General features: G+C 36.4%; 3 protein-coding genes across 3 annotated transcripts; 1 reads left to right on the forward strand and 2 right to left on the reverse strand.

The window, feature by feature from the left end:
* Positions 1-5,969: 5,969 nt before the first annotated feature.
* LOC309512382 (tripartite motif-containing protein 16-like) lies at positions 5,970-11,977 on the reverse strand (the record flags this gene model as incomplete). Its single annotated transcript, XM_082187928.1, has 6 exons — positions 5,970-6,526; positions 6,774-6,821; positions 7,648-7,807; positions 9,261-9,494; positions 9,590-9,685; positions 11,405-11,977. The coding sequence occupies 6 exons, from the start codon at positions 11,975-11,977 to the stop codon at positions 6,006-6,008; spliced, it is 1,632 nt and encodes a 543-aa protein (XP_082044054.1). The 3' UTR covers positions 5,970-6,005.
* Positions 11,978-16,851: 4,874 nt separating this feature from the next.
* Positions 16,852-19,648, forward strand: LOC309512204 (uncharacterized protein). The gene is made up of 2 exons (XM_082187675.1): positions 16,852-18,280; positions 18,960-19,648. The coding sequence occupies exons 1-2, from the start codon at positions 18,157-18,159 to the stop codon at positions 19,229-19,231; spliced, it is 396 nt and encodes a 131-aa protein (XP_082043801.1). The 5' UTR covers positions 16,852-18,156; the 3' UTR covers positions 19,232-19,648.
* A 600-nt stretch (positions 19,649-20,248) lies between these two features.
* Positions 20,249-22,399, reverse strand: LOC309511260 (uncharacterized protein). Its single transcript, XM_082186354.1, has 2 exons — positions 21,971-22,399; positions 20,249-21,412 (listed from the first exon to the last, which is right to left on the reverse strand). Exons 1-2 carry the CDS (start codon positions 22,181-22,183, stop codon positions 20,333-20,335), a joined length of 1,293 nt encoding a protein of 430 aa, XP_082042480.1. The 5' UTR covers positions 22,184-22,399; the 3' UTR covers positions 20,249-20,332.
* Between the last annotated feature and the right edge of the window lie 1,507 nt (positions 22,400-23,906).

Raw genomic sequence — 23,906 nt, forward strand, 5'->3', positions numbered from 1 at the left:
CAAAACCAAATGATGCAAGATATCATAATGATGACAGGAGACACTAAAGGTGCAAGACCTAAACAAAAAACAATTGGATAACCCTTTATTTGTTTACATCAGTATAGCCTACACATAAAAACATGTTTATTATATGTATATTAATGTACACAAATATTGACCTTTAATAGAATATCGTTTATCAATCTATAGCCTTTTTTTTTTCTATCTGTAAATAGCATTAAATAAAAATGCAATACTCTGAATACCTTAGATTTCATTTGTCTCGTATTTAATGAATTGCAAAGAGCACTTTGTATGTTAGTGCAAATTTATCTCCATGACATTGACTCATTATATTATTAGAAACGACAGCATCATGTAAGTTAAATATTAAGTTTTGCAGCTGAAATGTGGGGATGAGGATGATAGATGAAGGATGAAGGAACTTTGCGCAATGAAAAGAGTAGAATAATCTGATCTGGGAACTAATGCAAAGTCCAAGATATTACATCCCGGTGCCATCTTCTCCTGATGAATATCTTGAATTTGGAGGCATTTTAACTGCATAATAACAGTGAAAGCATGCACTCTCAAGGTGTGTTTGGGTTTTGCAAAGCGAGTGGCATCTATAATGTCAGTTTGCACATTGTTAAAACAATTATGGGTAACACTTTAGAATAATGGTCCGTCATTAATAAGTAACTATGCAGGAAGTAATGCAGGACTAATTAGTAGTTCTACATTAACACTTCAGCTAATACTATTAACTAATGTGTAAACAAGCTTAACTAATCATTAAATTTAGGACTCGAATTTAGATAGTTCCTTATTAGGTAATCAATAATTTATTTAATGAGATTGGCATCGTTAAGAACTAATATGTAATTATGACAAATTATAAAGAATTACTAATAAATTACTAATCACAATAATAATGTGTCAATCACGTTACTCTCAACGTGGTCATAAAATGCATCACTAATTATTCTAGTCACTATACAGGAACTACTAGTGACGTGGACCATTATTTTAAAGTGAAAAATTTGTTTTTCACTTTAAAATAATGGTCCAGATCACTGGTTTCAACCATATGTGGAACATTCTTAGACTTGTTCATCATATTGTATCCTTGAGTGGAGGCCCTCCTGTCACGTCCCAACACTCTTTACCATTCCAATACAATTCCATATTTGAATAAGGTTTGTGTGTGCTCTGTTACAAGACACACACATCTTAAAGATTTTTTTTTTTTTCACACTCACACTGAAGACTAACAACTTGACTGTTTAATGTTATGTATCTGTATTCTTTTTCTTTATTCATTTTCATAATAATTTCATAATGTATTGCAGGTTGGTGGAACACTTTTGGAAAAAGTGTCAAGTCACTTTGATTTCTTTTGGCCACTGATGATGGACTGTGCACATTGAAAATGACATTAAAAACATGTCCATATATGTCTCTGTAAGTCGTTTATTTACTAGACAAGCTATTGGTTTGGAATGCAGTTAAAAAAAAAGAGATGGGTGTTTATAGTTTATACAAGTTTAGAGAGAGAGGGATTTTCATTTTCTTAAGCTAAAGCAAAAACACACCTTTATGAGATACAAGTTAAAGAGAACTTGGTAAAGACAGAGTATAAAACCTACATTAAGTGCACATACTCTGCATTTTAGCCCAGACCAGTAAGCTATTTTAAGAAAAATGTATATAAGATATAAATTAGATCATTAGATCATCTCATTTATAAGAAACAACTCAAACCAGAATCTACATTCAAACCATATGGGAAAAGTTTTTAATGTGGGTTTTATCATGTATGACGATGGAAATAATAATCCAAATATTTGAGTGAGTGTGCAGTTCAACTCTTTACTTAGAGAGAGAGATTTACATACATACATACATATATACATACAGTATATGCCTATTATAAATATGTCTTTTGTGTGTTCACATATTTCCAATATCTACTGTAATGTTGCCCCAGAAACCATGTGGAGTGTGTTTTAATGCAAGGAGTAAACCGGGTCTTACCAGAAGAGGCCATCTCACGCAAGCAAAAGACAGGCAACAAAAGAAAATTAAAAAGAAAATTAATTTTGAAAGTGAGTAGAGAAGACGAGGGGCAGCTAAACCTACACGTGGTTAGCTAAGTTTGAGCCAGACAAAACATCAACCTGACCGTCCAGAACTTTTTGTCTCTCGAAATAAATTATAGACCCATTCATTGATATATAGAAATTACTCTAGCTTTATCTAGCTAATCGTTTATAAATAATAAATGTTGCATAATTGCTAAACAACAATAACTTTAGCAGATTATTTAACATACCTCAATTCGTGTCACTGTACAGCCTCCCCCTACTGGACACATCAGGAACAACAGGGGCGTAAAACTGCCTGGGGCGTATATCTACCGGCTCCAGGTCTGCAGCCTCCCCCTACTCTTTTCAGGACAGTAGCCTACAGGAATATACTGTGAATTAACAGCGCTCAAAGTCGACACTCAGAGGCTGTGTTCAAAATCACACCTCATACCCTCATTCACTATTCCCTGCATTAGTTCACTAATATAGTCCAGTTGACAGAGTGAATGAAAAGAAGAGAGTGAATTGAGACACCGATAAACACCCGATAAGCAGAATCACTGAAGAACAGAGAAACAAGAACAGTAAAGAGAGAAACACAAGAACTACAACTGACTTCCAGTCACACTGAGTGTGAAACCAGTTTACAAACCAGTTTAACATTATTTCTTTCATACATGTACAAAAGTTCTTGTTGAGAATAAACATATATTTAGTTGTTGATGTTTTATTGAGTATAATAAAGTGAGTAGTCACCATGATGGTGATCAGTATTTGCTTTAGGGCTCTTGACCCTTGACTTTTTACCATTAGTTTCTCTCTGGCTGCTGTGACTGTGTTTATAAAACACATTGGTTATGGCAAGAAAAGGCCAAGAGGAAGTTGATCACGTGTTTTTGGATATTGTGATGATACCATAATCATTCTGGACGTGCCTAATTCTCAAATGTTATCATGTGTGTAAGATTTTAACTTATGGTTATTTAATATTCATCATATATCTGTAAAGTTACAACATGAAATCCAGCAATGTTCCAATGGTGACAATCAAAAGTTTCATGTTGCAATGCATGCTGGGTTCCAGTACAAAACTCCCAGCGTGCACTGCTGCATGAATAAATAAATTATTGCCACCATTGTTGAGAGACGTGCTGATTTTTTATATCTCTTTGTTTCTACCAGACAGCGTAGCTCTGTTTCTTTGGTTGTGAATGATGTGTTAAAAAATAAATAAATCATCATTGTAACTCATTGCTGTAGTTTCACAGTGGTGGTAATGTAACACTTTTGATAAAGGATTAAACTCTGAATGAGATTAGTGAATGAACATATGATGATTTTGTCAACATAATCAATATAACAATTCCTTCTACTCCTATATGGGCTGGAATCAGATGAATTTTACTACTACTCCTACTCTATTAATTCTATAAACAGCTTGGGCTATTTCCAATAAAATATCCTGTCTTGCTTCTGATTGCATGTTCTTAATACTGGTTAACGCACTGCTTGAATCTGACCCTATTAACACTTCCCTTGACACACTATTTTCAACCCACTCAAGGGCTAAGAGAATGGCCAGCATCTCCTGTAAACACTGACATTTTATCATTTACTCTCTTATTTAACATAACATTCACTTCTGGTATAATGAACGCAGCTCCTACTCTATTACCTTCTGTTTTTGATGCATTTGTATTAGTGCTGTCAAAGTTAGCGCGTTAATAACGCGTTAACGCAAAATCATATTAACGGCACTAATTTTTTTAACGGGCGATTAACGCAGCGCGTATTTTCTGTTTGAACCGTGGCCCAACCCCTAGTTGGAGAAATGGAGATACACAGTGTTGCCAACTTAGCGACATTGCAGACCCCTTTAGCGATTTTTTTCCCTTCAGAAAAGCGCCCACACCTTATTTAGTTTCTGAGAGTCGCTGGTCCTGCTCTCCCAGCACGCGCGCGCGCATCTCTCTCTCTCTCTCTCTCTCTCTGCGTCTCGCGCGGCAGAGAGGAGCAGCGCTTTAATTCAGTTAAACACAGATATTATGTTGCTTCTCTAATTTTACATGCAAGTATAGCCGAAATCACAACACATTTATTGTCTTTATCTTATGTGTATTTGATTTCATCAGACGACGGCTCGATTATCAGGATTTTTGTGCGTCCAAGATTAACGTCTTGGAAGGGAGAGCTGGTTATGTTTATTGGGTCGCGTTTCAGTCACTATTTCATATTCATTCCGTTGTTTGACTACAGAAACAGTAAAATATACCAATGAAAACAGTTTTATTTAGAATTTAGCTTCATTAAAATGGGCACAGAGAGACAAACTAATGTAATAATAAATAATAAATGTACATAAGCGTTTTCAGAAGAGCTGCCCTGTCATGCAAAAATCTAAACATGTTTGTGTTAGTAAATTGCTCAGTGCAAAGAAAGAGAAGTAATGGGAACCTGGTATTTCTTTGTTCTTTCTACATGTGTCTAATAGACATGAACAAGTTCTTTGAAAAACATCTATGACCTTTGAAACATGTCTCGTCTTCATGCTCTATGTTGACTATGGTTTCAATAATAAACATACATTTGCATAAAGCATCCATACTTATCCATGCCCATGTTGATTTAGAGTATTACAAACTTGAAAAGTTTTAATTTAAGGTACATTTAGAACAAATAAAAAATGTGCGATGAACTGCGATTAATCGCGAGTTAACTCATGACAATCATGCGATTAATCGCGATTAAATTTTTTAATCGATTGACAGCCCTAATTTGTATATATCTTAGTAAACATAGAATAATTCTCCTCTATGTATCTACTAACCTGATTCCTATCAATACTATTCTCTTTTTTCCACTCTAAAAGGTGCAAATCTACCTCTAACTCCCCTAATAGCCACGCGCCGTCTCTCTTCAAACGGCCGCTCTTTTAAATCACCCGTTCCCAACACACGCTCCAATAGCTGCTTGATTATCCACTGCAGCTGTTACTCATCAACATAGGCGGCCATGACAGGCCGCCGGAACCGGCCTGTTGTCACACCGGAAATGTTTCCCCAGGGGGACTCGTTCTCTATTCGAAGTTCCCATTCGTCACCCGGTGACATTTATAGTAAATTTATTTATGTTTATGTGTTTATGTATAGTGTGCCTTTAGACAATGAAAGCTCTGATTCAGTGATTCTTTTGCAGCATCACTCAACACTGAGCACTGAACGCATTTATTAGGGTGTTTTAGTAAAATATATATTGATAAATTTAGCCTATCACTGATGTTTATTACTGTGTCCTGTTGTATGGGTGCGTATTACAGGTTTTCTCAATTGCTAACACTTTATAAATGATTCAGTTGGCACAATTTCCCAAACCATTTATTCAGTTCTTAAAACAAAGACACATTTCTCAAAACAAAAATGTATTTCACCTGTTTTCACACACATTACAATTTTCTTCATGATTTCTGCAAAACTCTAACATGTCCTGATTTTACACGAGTTTAACCATGTTCTCATGATGATCAGACTCTCCACACACTCACACATCTTCACTCCTTACATTGTTCACAACCATTTCTGTTATTTCATTATTCAAAACCACACTATCCTCAATCTGTTCATTTTGTAATGAACCTTGTGTTTTATTATTTCAACTGAAAGAAACTTTTGTTATTAATAATAAAAATAATTTGTCTCTAAAAAAACAAAACAAAAAAAAGAATGAGATTTTCGTCAAAACAGAGTTTGAGAAACACACACACACACACACACACACACACACACACACACACACACACACACACACACACACACACACACACACACACACACACACTCCTTACTGTCTCTATACGTATTCTGTTTTATTTCAGTGAAGTTTCTGTTATTTCGTAAGTATTATGGGTAAAATCTCTCTACAATCTGTTCTGAAACATCAACACAGTTTCACTGATGATCCATAATCAACATTAAACCCAGGATAGAGCGTCTGAGTGAATGTGGTCTGGACTGTGTGGATGAGGCTCATTGTGTCAGAGACGCTGTAGAAGGACAGAGTTCCTGCACTGTGATCCACACACACTCCTATTCTTCCGCTGATGGACTTTAGAGGGAGAGAAGTGTGTGTGTTATTGTGCCAGAATGTGTATCTGGAGGAAGAGCAGAACAAACTCCAGGACTGATCATTACCTCCAAACGCACACTCATTACCCGATCCCTTCCTGCTGATGCTCTTATATGACACTGATATATCAACACCACTCCCAGTCCACTCAATCTCCCAGTAACAGCGTCCACACACACTCTCTCTACACAACACCTGAGAATAATGATCAAATCTGTCTGGATGATCAGGATACGGCTGCTCTGTGCCAGTGTTAGTAATAACTCTTTTCCTCTTAGACAGACTGAGGCGTTTATTCACTGTGTTCAGATCCAGAGTGAGCTGATGGGAATCTGATGGAGAGAAAACACATCAGAAACAGGAATTATGAATCTGTCAGATCTTTTAATGTATCTGAACTCTTCATGAATCAATGTTCAGTGTATAATCAGTGTCTCAGTACAGCTGACCAAATATCCTGTGCAAATCATCATTTACATGATCAATTATAAAACTCTTCTATCATGATTTATTTCTCCTTCTACAGGAAGAACATGAACACATTCAGTGAGTTTTTCTGCTTGTTTTCTAGTGACTCACATTGTAGGAAGTCGTTCCTGGTCTTGGGATTCATGTTGGTGAAAGTGACTGTGGAAATAAACAGACATGAACAGTGTGAAGAGAAATGACAAGATAAAATACATTCATTTCTGAGATATTTCTAATATGATGTTCTATAATATTAGATGATGGACTCATTTCTGAGAGCAGATTAATAATCTCCAGGGGCTTCATTTATAAAACACACACATCGGATTGATCCTAAATTCCATGGATTTCATCCTCCGTCATGTGTATATAAACTAGGGCTGTCAAAAGATTAATCGCGATTAATCGCATCCAAAATAAAAGTTTGTGTTTAAATAATATATGTGTGTGTACTGTGTATAATTATTTTGTATATATAAATACACACACATGCATGTATATATTTAAGAAATATTTGCATACATATACTGTATATATTTATAGATCATTTATATTATATATAAATATATTTTTTATATATATAAATAACACATTTTTCTTAAATATATACATCCATGTGTGTGTATTTCTAGATACACATTTAATTATACACAGTACACACACATATATTATTTAAACACAAACTTTTATTTTGGATGCGATTAATCACGATTAATCTTTTGACAGCCCTACTATAAACGCTTGTCCACGATGATGAGTCCGTATTTCTGAACCATCAAGAGATATTTGTGGCCGTTCTGTAGGAGGATTTGATGGACTTGAATTTAATGTATTAATAACTGTGATTTATAAACTGGGATGCATTTAAGGACATTTTTGTGTAAATGGACGTTTTATAAATCGTAGGAACATTTCGGAAACGGTTGTACGTTCAGATTTGGGATCTTTCTCCACACGTCTGTATAAACGAGGCGCAGGACTTTACCTCCGTCTGAGATCTTCTTGATCTCCTCTTTGCAGAAATCCTCCAGTTTGTCTCTCAGCTGACGGACAGATTCTCTCATGCCATCAAAAGAGGAGAGAGAACTGAAGGAAACGTCGGGTTCGTCTGTAGATTCAGGAGGTGCTGAGAGAGACTGGAAACTCTACAGAAAACAGAAATCAAAACTCATCATCTCCACACTTCAGCCAATAACCTGCACTATATCAGATCTGAGCGGCTCTTGTTGACTTGACTTCTCTTCAGTGACTCGCTTCAATCCAGCACTTTCACACAATCAGCACATTCTTCTCATATTCATCATTTAATGCTACAAACTGTAGTATTTGACACTTAATAATAATATAATTGAAATATATATATATACTTAAGAGCAGATTGAATGTAATGCTTTCAGACACTTTATTATCTTTAAAATTATAATTAAAATAAGTATTTTAAATAAATGAATGTTTTATGGTCTAAATTTATATTAAATTAGCTAATATTTAGAGAGCTTTTTGACCAACTTAAGTATGATTTAAGTATCTGTATATGTAATTTCAGAATTATTTCTATTGTCTTTGAAATATGGTTAAAGTTACTGCTGAATGAACTGACACACATGTATGATAAACTTAAATATAGTCAATGTAATTTCTATTGAAAATTGTTTGTTCAATTTTGAATATAATATTGAATAACACACTAGAGTTTTAATTATAATCAAGTACTTTACATGTGCTTTAGTATGTTGGTCAACATCAAAATAACTGCACTTCTTTTAAAGTATGACAAAAGATTATTAAAACATAATGATTTCTAATATACAAATTAAAACTTTTAATTTGACTGTTACAAAGTGCAATTTTTAAAAAGTCTATTTAAAGTGTGTTAAAAACATATTTGTCACATGGACACTGTTTAGTTAATTTTCGTTTTGGTTTCACTTGTTTTGTTCTCATTTGTCTCCTAGGTTCCCTTATCGGTCAGTCTGCGTGTTGAGAAGATTTGAGGAAAAGCAGTTCAAAGGTTACGAGTAGATTGACTATATGTAATGTTTGACTGGTTAGTGGCACTGAAACTTCACAAGGACTCTTAAGGATCCCAAGGTCAGGTTTTGGTTGGTTTTTATACTCACTTTCTGTCTGGAGTCTTTGAGAACAAATTCATCAATGTGTTACAGGTAAACAGTAATGGAAATTAAAATCAATACTATCAACTTTGAAGATCACCTGACCCAATTTTGGTGCCAATTACTGAAAATATTTTAGTAGAAATAAAAGATTTCATTAAAAGAGGATGAAAAATCTAGTTGGCTGGATATTGATACCATCAAGTTCACCGATTTCATCAAGACAGAAGAAACCAGAAGGAAAAATGAGTTAATATTTAATGGTACATTTCCCAGGGCTTTGTAAGTGTGTCTCTTTAAACAGAGGATGATCAGATGAGAGTCTGACTGATGATTATATGATAACACAACACTTGACTGAATCTGACTGAATTCCTGACAACATCTCAGTCAACGGCTCATTCTGCTCTCATGAAATGTTTCTCTGTCATAGCAGGATCTTGCTCAAGTCCACTATGATCCTGTTCTTCTAGATCTCTGTTACCTGCAGGAACTGGATGTGATCTTGTGTGTGTGAAAGCTGCTCCAGCTCAGCGTCTCTCCTCCTCAGATCATTGATCTCCTGCTCCAGTCGCTCCAGTCGTCCTTCAGCTCGACTCACTGCAGTCTTTTCCTGATCTCTGATCCGCTGTGTGACCTCAGAGCGGCTTCTCTCAATGGAGCGGATGATCTCAGTGAAGATCCTCTCACTGTCCTCCACTGCTGTCTGTGCAGAGCGCTGTTACACACACATCACAATCACACAGTGGCTTCAGCACGACTGACAGAGTCCAAACTGAGACGTCTCAAACTTCTCTTCTTCTCCAGACTCACCTTATGAGACTTCACAGCCTCTCTCAGATGCTGAAGATCTTTCTGTCTCTGCTGGATTCTCTGACGGATCTTCATCTGCGTCTCCTTCAGCTGTTTCTGGAGGACAAACCAATGACAGGGAATGACACATAAAACTACTGTCATACAAACATTAAAGTTACATGAATCCAGAGTTGGTGAAGTGGTTAAAGATCTTGCATGGTAAGTTTTTTCTGTCTGGTTCAAACCACAGATTCATGGTTTCCTGAAATGAATGTCAGCAGTATTTCATCAGTGCCTAGTTTTATATAATTAGTATCATCATTTACTCTCCGTCATGTCACTCCAAACCTGTATGACTTTCTGTCTATTGTGAGACACAACAGAAGATATTTAGAAGAATGTCTCAGCGGTTTACAGAGGCCAAATAAAATACTGTATGGTGACACGTCAATAACATCAAACCTCATTGGTTCTTTCATGTCACAGTCACATGACTAAACACCATGATGTCATGACACAAACACCAGAGAAGCTTGATGTTTTTGATGTCATCATATTTGATTTGGGCTCCACATACATGAGTTTATTAATGATTTGATTTGATTTGATTTGTGAATAAATTTGGCTCTTTTAAAAGTATCATATTTTAAAAACTGCACTTATTTTGGAAATTATACACTTTAAAAGAATATAATTGTGAAATAAGTGTGAACTGAACGTAATGTTTTCAGACACGTAATTGCATGTTAATTGCTATTAAATGAAAATGTATTATAGTTTAAATGTACATATAAAGCAATTAGCTGAACTTAAGAGTGACTTTTTGACCCACTTAAGTAAGATTTAAGTATATAATGTAATTTTATAATTCTATTGAGTTAAATTGAAATATTAAATATTATTATATTTTTATATATTATATTATATATTTTTAAAATATACTTTTAATTTGAAGTACACTACAAGTAATAATAATAATAATACATTTTATTTATAATGCGCTTTTCTCAGACCCAAAGCGCATACAGTAAAATAAACAAATACAGCAAGAGCAATAAAAACAATTAAGGAAAAGCAGCCTTGAACAAATGTGTCTTAATCAACCCTTTGAATTGTCCCAACGTTGGCGCACTTTTGATTGTAGAAGGAAGTAGATTCCATAGCTTGGGGGCTTTGCAAGAAAAAGCTCTTTCCCCCATGGTCTTGAGCTTACACAAAGGCTGATGTAATAAGAGGGAATTTGCAGAACGGAGAGAACATGATGGAGGATAAGGGCTAATAAGATCACATAGGTACTCTGGAGCGATCCCATGTAGTGCCTTGTATGTTAGAATGAGAATTTTAAAATCAATTCTCGCCTTTACGGGAAGCCAGTGCAGCTGTGAAAGGACCGGTGTGATGTGCTCACGAGGAGAGGTACGAGTGAGCACACGAGCAGCAGAGTTCTGTATATAATGTAGCCTGTTTAATGATTTTGCTGGAAGGCCAGAGAACAGGGCATTACAATAGTCTAGCCTAGTCTAGCCAACAAGTGCGGACAAGTGCATGTCAATACACTTAAGCGTACTTCTTTCTTTAACCACTAGTTGTTTAGATTACTTTTATGCTTTTTCTCCTTTTTGGAGCTTGAAGCTTTTTTATTCCATTGACTTACAATGACTTTCTCACTGACTTTCAATGAATAGACTAAAATAGATCAGAAATTCTTCAAAATATCATCTTTTATATTCCACAGAAGAAACTCAGTCAAACCGGTTTGGAACAACATGAGTAAATGAGTGAGTAAATAAAGACACTTTCATTTCTGTGTGATCAATCCCTCTCAGTTCATACCTGTTTCTCTGTCCTCTGTGCTGCAGTTGATACAGTGTTGTGGTTTTTATGTTCACTCTCCTTACACCACACACAGATGCACTGTTGATCAGTGATACAGAACATTTCTAGCTCTTTATCATGTTTACGGCAGATCATGTCCTGCAGTCGTCCAGTGGCATCAATCACTTTGTGTGGTTTACGAGAGTGATATTCCTCATGACGGTCAAAATGAGTTTGACAGTAAGATTCCTGACACATCAGACAGGACTTGACGGCTTTGTATTTTCTCCCAGTACAGACGTCACACTGCACGTCTCCAGCTCCAGCGTAACAGTCAGCAGGAAGTTTAGTCTTCTTCAGTTTCTCCACCAGTTCAGCCAGAATGGTGTTTTTAGCTAAAGCAGGTCTTGGACTGAAGGTCTGTCTGCACTGAGGGCAGCTGTAGACTCTCTTCTCATCCTCCTGATCCCAGCAGTCTGTAATACAGATCTTACAGTAACTGTGTCCACAGGGAATGGCCACTGGATCCTTCAGGAGATCCAGACACACTGGACACGTGAACTCATTCTGAGAAATTCTGGCTTCTGCCATGTTACTGCATGAATACAGAGAGACACAAACACACAACAGCTCAACAATACTTCAGTTTCTGTTTCTCTGAACCGAGGAGTTGAAATAGTTTCCTGCTTCTGTGTTTGAGTGACGTGTGTAAAACAGGAGTGTCTGTAAAGCAGCTTCCTCATTCCTGGTGAAGGAGAGTCCCTTTACTGCTGTGTTTATGTGCTCTTCAAGTGGAGTCGAAAACATTCAATTGCATGCATGTTCAATGAGTGCATTCACACCGCGAGCAGTGTGAAAGCACACTTTTGATGGACAAAATACATATGATTTCACACAAAAAGTACCTAAAATGCACATAATTTGCATGTGATTTAACCCTTGTGTGGTGTTCATATTTTTGTTACTGTGGGTCTGGTGGACCCGCTGCATTTTTGGGTTTTTAATTCAACACAATCAAAAATGTTATGTTAAAATACTCAACAGATGTTTACTTCATCCCAATTACAAGCAATATAAACAGCATATATGGTTAATATTTTCTCTTTACCTTTGTTAGATCACATTTAAGAATTATAACCTCGTGTGGGAATGGCAGGAGTAGAAACACAAAACTCACTCTTGCACTCTTTCACACTTACACACAATCTCTCTCTCACACGCAAGCACACACACACTCATGCACACACATACACACACCCACAACACACCCACAGACACCCACAAAACACACACCCACACCCACACACACACACACACACACACACATACACGTCTATATTACTAACAGGGGACTATCGCTCTACACTGGCCAAGAGGGGACTAGTGTTTCTGGTCATTTTGAAGGAACAAAAATGACATACAAAATTTTCTTTTAAGCTCTTTTTTCATAATATAACTTCAAATATGCATTTTTTTATTTAAAAAAAAACATGCCAAGTGGGGACCTGAAACTCTGAACGATCTCTATCTATACTAGTGGGGACTTGATAGCCTACAATGGAGCTGTGTGTGTGTGAACAGTGAAGTGAACTGGCAGTGAAGTCTGCCTTCATTATGTAACTCTCTCTCTCTCTCTCTCTCTCTCTCTCTATATATATATATATATATATATATATATAACCTATCAGTTATCAAAAAAATTTAAATACGATTTGTTTTAGGAAAGACCATTTAAATCTACAACGGGGTAAAAAATACAGATGGCCCGACGGCAACAGTTCAAAAGCAGAGGCGAGAATATCCTCTTATCATTCATAATATTATTTTTCTTATTTAACGCTCTCTCTTCATAGATACTTTCTATGCTTGGTTATGCAGTCCCTAACAATTTACTTGTTACTACTTTTCTTAATAATTTCTTCTGTACCTCAGTAGCAGTTCCATACCAACAAATAATACAGAATATCATAACACTTTCAATGAAAGCACTATAAAACATCAGAAGCTTTATGTTGTGGACATTACAGCAAAGTTATTGCTTTAAGAAATTCATTCTCTGTTGTGGCCTATTAATTAAAACATAATTTCTACTCTAATAAAATCAATAGACATGTCCTTATTTTTCTGTTTCCTTTGTTTCTAGGATGTTGATGTACAGAGAAAGTCAGTGTTTGAAATATTGCTCAATTTAAATGCAACCAAACATATGTCGGTCGTTACCATCCAACAGTGGACCTTTCTTTAAGATCTAATTCAAAACTTTTGAGTTGACTTGCTGCATCTGGTCATTTTGAAGAAACAAAAATGAAATCATTTTTTTCATAATATAACTTTAAAAAAAAAAATAAAAAAAAATAAACATGCCAAGATTGAATCTCAACTCTGAACGATCTCTACCTATACAACAGTGGACTCACAATAGCCTGCAATGGAACTGTGTGTGTGTGTGTGAATAGTTAAGTATGTCTTTATTTTGTAACTATAAGTTATATATATTTACATATAGGCCTTCATAGATACTTTCTATGCTTGGTTATGCAGTCCCTAACAATTTACTTGCCATTGTTATGTGCCATTGCACTCACACATACATGTCTATATTACTAACAGACCAATGTCGCTCTACACTGGCCAAGTGAGGACTCAATGAACGATGTCTATCTATACAAGAGAGGACTTGAACAGTGTGTGTGTGTGTGTGTGTGTGTGTGAACAGTGAAGTGAACTGGCAGTGAAGTCTGTCTTCATTATGTATATATAGTATATTATATATTATGCCTTTTATCAGTCATAATATTTGTTTATTTTATTTAACACTTATTTTCTCTCTTCATAGATACTTTCTATGTTTGGTTATGCAGTCCCTTTAGGGTTTATAGGATTAATCAAACAGAAATAGCTCTTTAAGGTAACGATTTCAGGTCACTATAGTGACCTATATTTAGTATAGCGTAAAGCATACTTTATACAGTGAATAATGATTTTATTCATCAAAATGAACTTCGCGTCCCCAGTTGGATGGTAAAGAACGATACGTGTTTGGCTGCTTTGTACATTTCTTGCCATCACAAACACACTGTAAAGATTTTGGAGGTCAATCTCAAAATGTTATGTCGAAAAACTAAAGTGCAATAAATAATACACGCTTTAGGGTCTGTTTACACGACATCATTTTCAACTGAAAACTGAAAACGTTTTGGCCGTTCATTTCAACGAAAATGCCATTTTGGGGGCCTGACAATGAAAGCTTTTGAAAACGAGTTTTTGTGAGCTCATCTAAAGTGAGGACTAGTTATGCCTTGTAAAGCTTTTATAAAGGAGATTTAAAGGCTGTTAATATTTCTATGTTCTCTATCGTGTTGTGTTTGTTTCCTTTTTCTGTTTAGAATATAAATGAGTCTTTAAATCTCCTTTATAAATTATTTACAAAGCATAACTAGTCCTCACTTTAGATGAGCTCGCAAAATAGTGAACTGACCACTACTAAATGCTTTACAACTGCCTGAATCTACTACATTTACTAACACTTTCTAAGTGATCTTATTAATCACTGTAAACACCTAAATAACTGATTTGTAAATAATGCTATACTTCATTTAGAAATGATAAATTGATTTAATAAAGTATGAAAAAGCAATTATTAAACACATTATAGATATGCTTCTAACTCAATAATACAGCGTTTAAAGGTGTATTTATAAACTGCTTACTAATGTCTGCTTTATGAATTATGATTTATCTGTTTACCAATGCTTAACTAATGATTAATAGGATGCAGTTTTTATAAAGGGTTACCATATATATTATATTATATTTCTCAAAATATAACTTCAAATTTGCATTTTTTTTTATTAAAAAAAAAGCATGCCAAGAGGGGATCTGCAACTAAATGTTATAATTATAATGTAATTATTATTATATTAAGATATTAATAATGCGACTGATAGTATTGGCTGCCTATTAATTAAAACATAATTTCTACTCTTAAAAAAAATCAATAGACATGTCCTTATTTTTCTGTTTCCTTTGTTTCTAGGATGTTGATGTACAGAGAAAGTCAGTGTTTGAAATATTGCTCAATTTAAATGCAACCAAACATATGTCGTTCGTTACCATCCAACAGTGGACCTTTCTTTAAGATCTAATTCAAAACTTTTGAGTTGACTTGCTGCATCTGGTCATTTTGAAGAAACAAAAATGAAATCATTTTTTTCATAATATAACTTAAAAAAAATCAAAATTAAAAAAATTAAACATGCCAAGATTGAATCTCAACTCTGAATGATCTCTACCTATACAACAGTGGACTCACAATAGCCTGCAATGGAACTGTGTGTGTGTGTGTGTGTGAACAGTTAAGTATGTCTTTATTTTGTAACTATAAGTTATATATATTATATATAGGCCTTCATAGATACTTTCTATGCTTGGTTATGCAGTCCCTAACAATTTACTTGCCATTGTTATGTGCCATTGCACTCACACATACATGTCTATATTACTAACAGACCAATGTCGCTCTACACTGGCCAAGTGAGGACTCAATGAACGATATCTATCTATACAAGTGAGGACTTGAACAGTGTGTGTGTGTGTGTGTGTGTGAACAGTGAAGTGAACTGGCAGTGAAGTCTGTCTTCATTATGTATATATAGTATATTATATAGTATATTATATATTATGCCTTTTATCACTCATTTTGAAAACGATGCCTTTACCATCTGCATGTAAACAACATAAACGTGAATTTGTGAAATTGTTACGTCATTCCAACCCGGTCACACTAAATGCGTCTCTATAGCACACATTGTGTTTATTGTGCAATTTATACGTGCATATGATAGGCATGGGTGGGTTTAGGGTAGGTTTAGTAGTGGTGTGTAATATGTAATATGTATTATATGTTTGGTTAGGATTAGTTTTGTAGGATGTGTGTGTATTACACTCAATAAAGTGCGTATTATATGCAAGTAAAAAAATATATTTTCGCGTAAAAATTGCACGATAAACACAATGCGTGCCATAGAGATGCATTTTCATGAGATCAGGCAGGTCATGCACAAGTATATAACATGGTCACATGCGTACTTATCATCACGTGTTCACATGTTCATGAGTATTTGAGTTTTTTTTTGTTTTTTGTTTTTTGACAAAGTAAGAAAGGTTTGGGGTGTGCTTTTAGATGGTCCTTTAAAATTTGACAAACAAATATCTTCAGTAACTGGATCTAGTTTCTATCAACTCCGTCTTTTGTCTAAAATTAAACACTTCCTAACTGACAAAACACTAGAGATGGCTGTTCATGCTTTTATTACTTCCCATTTAGACTACAGCAACTCATTGTATTGCGGTATTTCCAAGTCACAAATCGCTCGCCTTCAACTGGTCCAAAATGCTGCAGCAAGATTTATTCACAAAAGTAGTAAATATAATCACATGATGATGATGATACATTTTATTTATGGCGCGTTTCCACCGAGTGGTACGGTACGGTACGGGTCGGGTCGGTACCCTTTTATTTGCGTTTCCACTGCCAAAAGTTGAGAATGGTACCAAAAAGCCGAACCGTACCGTACCACTTTTTGGGTACCCTTCCGTTGGGGTACCTAGCACAGTGGAACGGTACTAAAGGGTGGAGCTAGACTCACTGCAGAACGTTGATTGGTTGACAGAGAATCGTCATTTGCGCGTGCCGCAAGGGGAAAGACACAACACACGAGGCGCCATTTTTAAATTACAACACCGTCGCAACAATGTCGCCGCGCAGCATAACTTTACCGTGGTCGACCCAGGAGGTGCAGACCTTCTTGGGTATCATCGGTGAAGAAAGGGTGCAAAGGGAACTCGATGGCATGGTGAGAAACGAAAAGGTTTTTCAGCATGTTTCTGAGAGGATGGCTGTCGAGGGTTACCAGCGGACGTCCGAGCAGTGCCGCATTAAATGCAAGAAACTGCGGAGTGACTATCGTAAGGTGAAAGACCACAACAGCCGGAGTGGTGTTCACAGAAAAAATTGGAAGTGGCTAGAAATGATGGACGCCATCTACGGGCACAGACCGGCGAGTTTGGGACGAGAAGGAGGCATCGATACGGCTACCTCGTTGCTGGAGTCGATGATGGAGCCTCCCGGTAAGTTTGTAATTGTGAAATATAACGTTAGTATACATCGATCACGGGAAAGCTTACGTTCAATGCACAACTTTTGTGCAAGTCTGTTGTTTGTCTGTCAGCCAGCCAGTGTGGTATCAACCGATCATTTGCAAGCTAGCAAAACGCTAACGTTAGTTTATTAGCCTGTGGTGGACGGAGTACATGTCCAGTAACGTTACTTCTAGCCTACAGATACCCTAATAAAATACAACTGTTTTATTACTAAACATATTCTACTAAATATATATTAAAGAGAGATGGGTCTAATGATATAGCTTAAGGAAAGAGTAAGAACTCCGTCTGAAAATTATTATGAAATATCAGAGCAAGGTGAAAATGTCCACATTCAATAGGCTTAAACAGTACAGTAATGTTGTGGGGTAAAAAGTACAATATTATGCTTTGGAATGTAGTGCAATAAAAGTTACTCTTATAAAATTATAGATACTTGAAAAAAAATACTTATGTACATTATACAAAGTAAAAATGCTTTGTTTGGCTACCCACTCAGTCCTACTACGTTGTATGTTCTGTATTTATCTCAACCGCATTGTTGCCGTTTGTGTTATTAACGTGACTTTTGTAAATTTTCAGTTGAGCATTCTAGCTGTCAGGAGGAAATGGAGGCACTTGATGAGATTTCCACCCTTGAAAGCTCAAGTTCGCCTGCCAGGACATCAACCCCGACACCACCACCAGAATCTGCTCCATCAACTTCGAGTGAACCTCGGCGTATTACAATCGGTAAGACATGAACACCAGAGTGAAAAGAAATGTATAATACTGTAATAATATATACTAGAGGTGTAACAATATATCGTGCCATAATATATTTCGCAATACAAAAGCGCAACAATACGTATTGTGGATGTTGACAATATGTATCATGGATAGTTCTCCCAAAAATAAAAATTACTGTGTGAGAAAACATTCATGTTTTCAAAGTGTCAGTACTACATTAAATTACTATATAATGTTGCTTATGATGTATACTAATGCAATGGGGGAATATTTGTGGGTCCTCATAATGGCAAATGTCTTATTACCAGAACGTTAAGAATATTCGTCTAAAATAATTCAGTATTTTCAGCTTCAGAATCATGAATATTTTTATTCTGGTGTCACCATTGTCCTTGGGTTACAAGCACCAAGTCCAAGCCTATCCATTTAAACCCACAATGTAATATCCAAGTTTTCATTTTAATCGACAATAATTTTTTTTTTTACCTTTTATCATATGTCGTGGAGTATCGCAATATTGTATCATGAGTTCATTATCGTCATATGTTAATATATACATGTCCAATTTAGACATTGTATTGTAGTACTGTAGATATCTCCCCATAATATTGGTTGGCTCAAATGACAAGGATCAAAATGCTTCGCTAAACAAACCAACATTCCTGTCTCTTTTGCATTCCAGGCAAGAGGAAAAGGGGGCAACAGGATGTTCATGCGGCCCTGGTTGAGATGCAGGCAGCTGATGAGAAGCAGCAGGAGTGGTTGGAGAGGATGGAGGAACGCCGTGACCGGCGCTTCGAACTTATGCTGGAGGATGCACGTGAGGCAAGGCGGCATGAGGCTGAACTAACTCGCCAACACATGGAGCAGTCTGCAAGCTTCAATCAGGCCTTCCTCGGCACGCTCAGTCAGCTGGTGCAGGCGTTGAGTAGTCGCCCCAACCCTGTGCCATGATCCAGCCACTTGTGCTCTTTTGCACACAGCACTTTAGACTTGTTTACTTTTTTGGACTTGTTTAATTTTTTTGGACTTATTTAGTTTTTTGTTTGCACTCGTTTACTTTGTTTGCACTTTTAATTTTTGTTTGCACTTGTTTACAAAACCTTTTTTCAGTCGCACAGCTCATTTTTTTGTCAATAGCATTTGTTTGACTTTTTAAATTAAAGTACTTTTTCATTACCTCATGTGTCCTGTGTTCAATGGCCATCTCACACAATTCCTCCCTTACCCATTCTATAAATTGAGGTCGTTTTATTAATGTTCCTGTCATCTGGTGTCAATGACATCTATTGTTTGCTACCTTGGCCATAATGGCCATTTGGGAGATTATGCTTGCCTTAAATACAAAATAGTTAGCAATGTGTTACTTTACATTTATTGCAAAACAAAATCTGAATTTATTTATTTTTACAGTCATAGGTATTGCAGAGTAATAAGTCCTTTACCCCAAATATTAATTAATATTATAAATATTATAAATTGTTCCCTTATAATTACACGTGTACTTATAAAGTATGTACAATAATTACAGAAAGGTACGCTGTAAATTCGGTGTACTTACGCAGTACTTTCCGGGCTGTAATCATGAATTACTGCATAAATTATTTGTAATTTTCCATGTTTTTTAGCATAATAGGTCATAAGCTACATACCATGTAATATTAAAATAATTAGCCCTTAGTTGGGTAGCTTAGTTATGAAATACTGCATTTTATTTGTATTTTTCATGGTTGTACTTATTACTCCTTTATTCACCAAATATTATAAATTGTTCCCCTATAATTACATGTACACACTCTATAATTACCAAAAGGTATGCTGTAAATTATGTGTACTTGCGCAGTATTATCTTAAGCGTTACCAGTTTGGCCATTTGATATAGCTACCCAAAATGAATTATACCTCATGTTTAAACACCATCTACATAAGAGGCAGCGGCAAAAATATTTCACAAAATATGAAGAGGCAGGGTAAAAGTAAAAAGGATTTATTCATGTCCATAAAATCAAAACTTAGCGTTTACACAGGTGTGCCTTTGCTATCTGTACAACAGATTTAACTGTTCAAATAACGCATCAGACCCTCGCGTACATCCCTGCCCTCCTCCTCTGCACCCTGTGCCAGTGGCACCACAGGCTCTGCAGCAACAGGTGTATCCCATTCGTGCTGGTAATCCTCTCCATGCCTTTCACAAAGATTGTGCAGAGCACAACAAGTCAACACCATGGACTTCACCAGTTCGATGTCGCTGTCATTCCTCTTCATAAGGCACCGCCACCTTCCTTTGAGTCTCCCAAAAGCATTTTCTACCACCACCCGAGCCCTGCACACTTTTTTGTTGTAGGTCAGTTGTTCTGCTGTCAGCCGGCCATTGTCAGGGAATGGTTTTAGGAGCCAATTCTGCAAAGGGTAGGCAGAGTCTCCTAGCACATAAAAGCCAGCATTCACCCCACTGATGTTCCTGGTGCAAGCTGGGTAGAGGCTTCCACGCTCGACCAACTCCCACAATGTAGATAGTCTCAGAACCCGAGCATCATGCAAACTTCCAGCCATTCCTGCATATGCACTCCAAAATAGTCCTTTTCCGTCAACTACTCCTTGCAGGATGATGGAATGCCAGCCTTTTCTATTAAAGTAATCGCAGTGGTACTCCTTTGGGGCTATTATGGGTATGTGTGACCCATCAATGGCACCAACACACTGTGGAAGCCCCCACCGGTTCTCAAAGTAGGCTGCCATCTCTTTGAACTTCTGCTGGTCAGGGAAACATATCTGTTCTGGAACTAACAACATGCTAGCGGCCTTGCAGAATTCCTGGACGCACCGACACACTGTTGTTCTGCTGACTCCAAAAAGATGGCCAATACTTCTGTAGTCGCTGTTGGTTGCAAGCTTCCATAGTGCAATGGCAACTCTTTTCTTAAGGGGAACACACTCTCTGTAGTTTGTGTCCTGCTTTTCCATTGCTGGATGCACCATGGCACAAAGGAATATAAATGTTTCTTCAGACAACCTGAAGTTGTTCAACCACTGTGTGTGTGTGAATCCTGGAACGATCACATCCCACCAGTCATTTGAGCGGCTGAAAGTCCAAACGGTTGGTCTGCGGCGCTGATTTTGCACCAGATTGAGTATCTAGAAAACAAACAAACAAAAAAGTTAAGATTAATACAATGTCGCAGTGATGGTGGGTCATTTAATTAAAAGTGCAACTATCATACGCCGGATGAAAAAATACATAAAGTATTATATAAAGTATTATAAACATTGTAAGAGTTACCCTTGGACACGATAGAATATATAAATTTGTTAAAATATCTAATATACTGCACCAGAGAGGGAACTTTGGTGTCATTAAAGCACAAAGAAAAAATAGCTTACAGATATAACTATTTTCTCAAAATTATACTTCTAATCTATCATTAACCACAACTAGTATTGCACTTGTAATAATATAGGCATCAACAGATTCATGTAAAAGTTTAATGATCTTAAAAAGTAACCTTCATAGTGCTTAATGAATAGACTGTAGTTTACAGTTGGCACAGTTAAAATCTGGTTTCACAGGCAGGGCTTATTGTACTTATTTATTCAGTGTAGGGTTATTTAATCTATAACAATATTGCTTAGTTAGCACATAAGACGAAATACATTAATACATGACATAAAAAAGTTAGCTTAGCTCAAGCTTACCCGCCTGCGCCGTCGTGTTTGTCTTGCCTTGTCTTTACTCGCGCGGTTGTCTGTCTCGTCCCAGCTCCTTAAAATTTCCCGAATTCCCCTGTATTTTTCCGCTGTGTTTTTCCTTGCAGCATGTAGCCTTTGCTCAAACAAATATTGTCTCTTCCTTGAGATAAACAGCCACACACCGAGAAGCAAGAATAGGATCTGCTGTATGTCCTCCATTGTTGTTTGCGGTGAACTTTCCTCTTCCCGCGCGATCGAATGACGTCAAGCTACTTTCCGTCATACACCACGCCTATCAAGTGACGTTATCACTACTTTCTGGAATACACCACGCCTATCAAGTAAGGGTACTGTTGGCGGTGGAAACGCTAGCCAAATCATGGTTAACAGACCCGACCCGTACCGACCCGTACCGTACCGTACCGTACCACTCGGTGGAAACGCGCCATTATATTGCGCTTTTCTGCTTTACATATAGCCTCACATTCAAGCTGGGGGCAAGCTGGGGCCAGTTGTACTGTTAGAGGGGCCAGTTTAGACCTTATTGTTGTCATATCATTTTCTGCACTGCACTATAGGCATTAACAGGCAAAATACCATGATTACCAATCATTCAACAATGTATTTGCATTGCCATTATATTTTTTAAATTTGCATTACATATTCAGAATCAGTCACATTAACTGCATTCTACGATTTTTGTGTTTTTTTTGCAAAAAGATCAGCAAATTCATCTAGATTTAAGGCCTTTGCCCTCCTTGACTCAATACTTAGAACACCTAAATTGCTTAATCTGTCATCTGACATTGTGGACCTGAGATAGGTTTTCACCAGCTTTAGTGCATACAATATAATATACAATTAAATTATGCTTATTTTAAATGTATTGTGCAGGCTAGGTATAAAAAATATAGGAAAAACCATGATAATATGAAACGCTTCAAAACAGAGCGCACAAAGCGCGTATGCGCATCGCGGGTGCAGAATGATGTGCTCAAAGCAACATGGAGTCACAGTGTTCAGCGCTGCACAAGTGCGCATTTAAAAGTTCACGGCACAAAGCGAAGAAATTTCGAGCGCACAAATCCTAGTGTAGCCTATATCTGTCCAACAGTTTATTGATCATTTGTTTCTTCACATAGTGAAGTTTTAAATTCCAGTTATTGTGCGTTTGATGCCGATTCATAGTCCTTGTGGTGTGAACAGGCACACGGTAGCGAGTCGTTTTAAAACAGCAACAAACATAAAATACAAATACACAAAATAAAGTCATTTTATGCAAATCCACAGCCTTTTATCTACAGATCAAGCATTATAATGTGTATATATCATATTGGAGAGAGTTTTACCGTGCATATATATAACATAATATAAATTAACATTACAAAAGTTAATGATAGTACATTTCAAATACCTAAAAATTGACAATTAAGTGATTTTGTTCGAGTCAAAAATATTACTTAACATTAATGAACCAACGGTACACATTTTTTACTTTAGCAATCTTATGGGTTGTGGTCTCTCAGACATTGGCAGTAATAAAAATACAATAAAAACATAGTTTCCCTTTGGACTTAAATTACATATCTTTGTGGTATACGGTAGAAATATTGCACATTTCAGTCTAGCTTAGGTTTTTAAAATAAATAACACAGTCTTGGAAATAATATGTAAGCATGTGCAAATAAGCCTGTATAGTAAATCAAGTTCTGTTGGTCTTTGTGTTTAAGTGAGAAATTAATTCATTTAAATTGAAAGATCTCAATGTTTATAAGATCTTTCAATTATGTTTAACAGTTTTGAGCGTATAAAAGAGTGTATAAAAATGGGCTCTGAGTTTTGGCAGTGGTTGTGTCTAAGTGAAATATGTAGTTTGGAAGATGTAGTCACTGAATGCATTAATACAACATTGAATGACACAGACATTTGCAACACTTCTACA

This window comes from Leuciscus leuciscus (assembly GCF_965113295.1).
Source record: "Leuciscus leuciscus genome assembly, chromosome: 1".
Classification (NCBI taxonomy): Eukaryota; Metazoa; Chordata; class Actinopteri; order Cypriniformes; family Leuciscidae; genus Leuciscus; species Leuciscus leuciscus.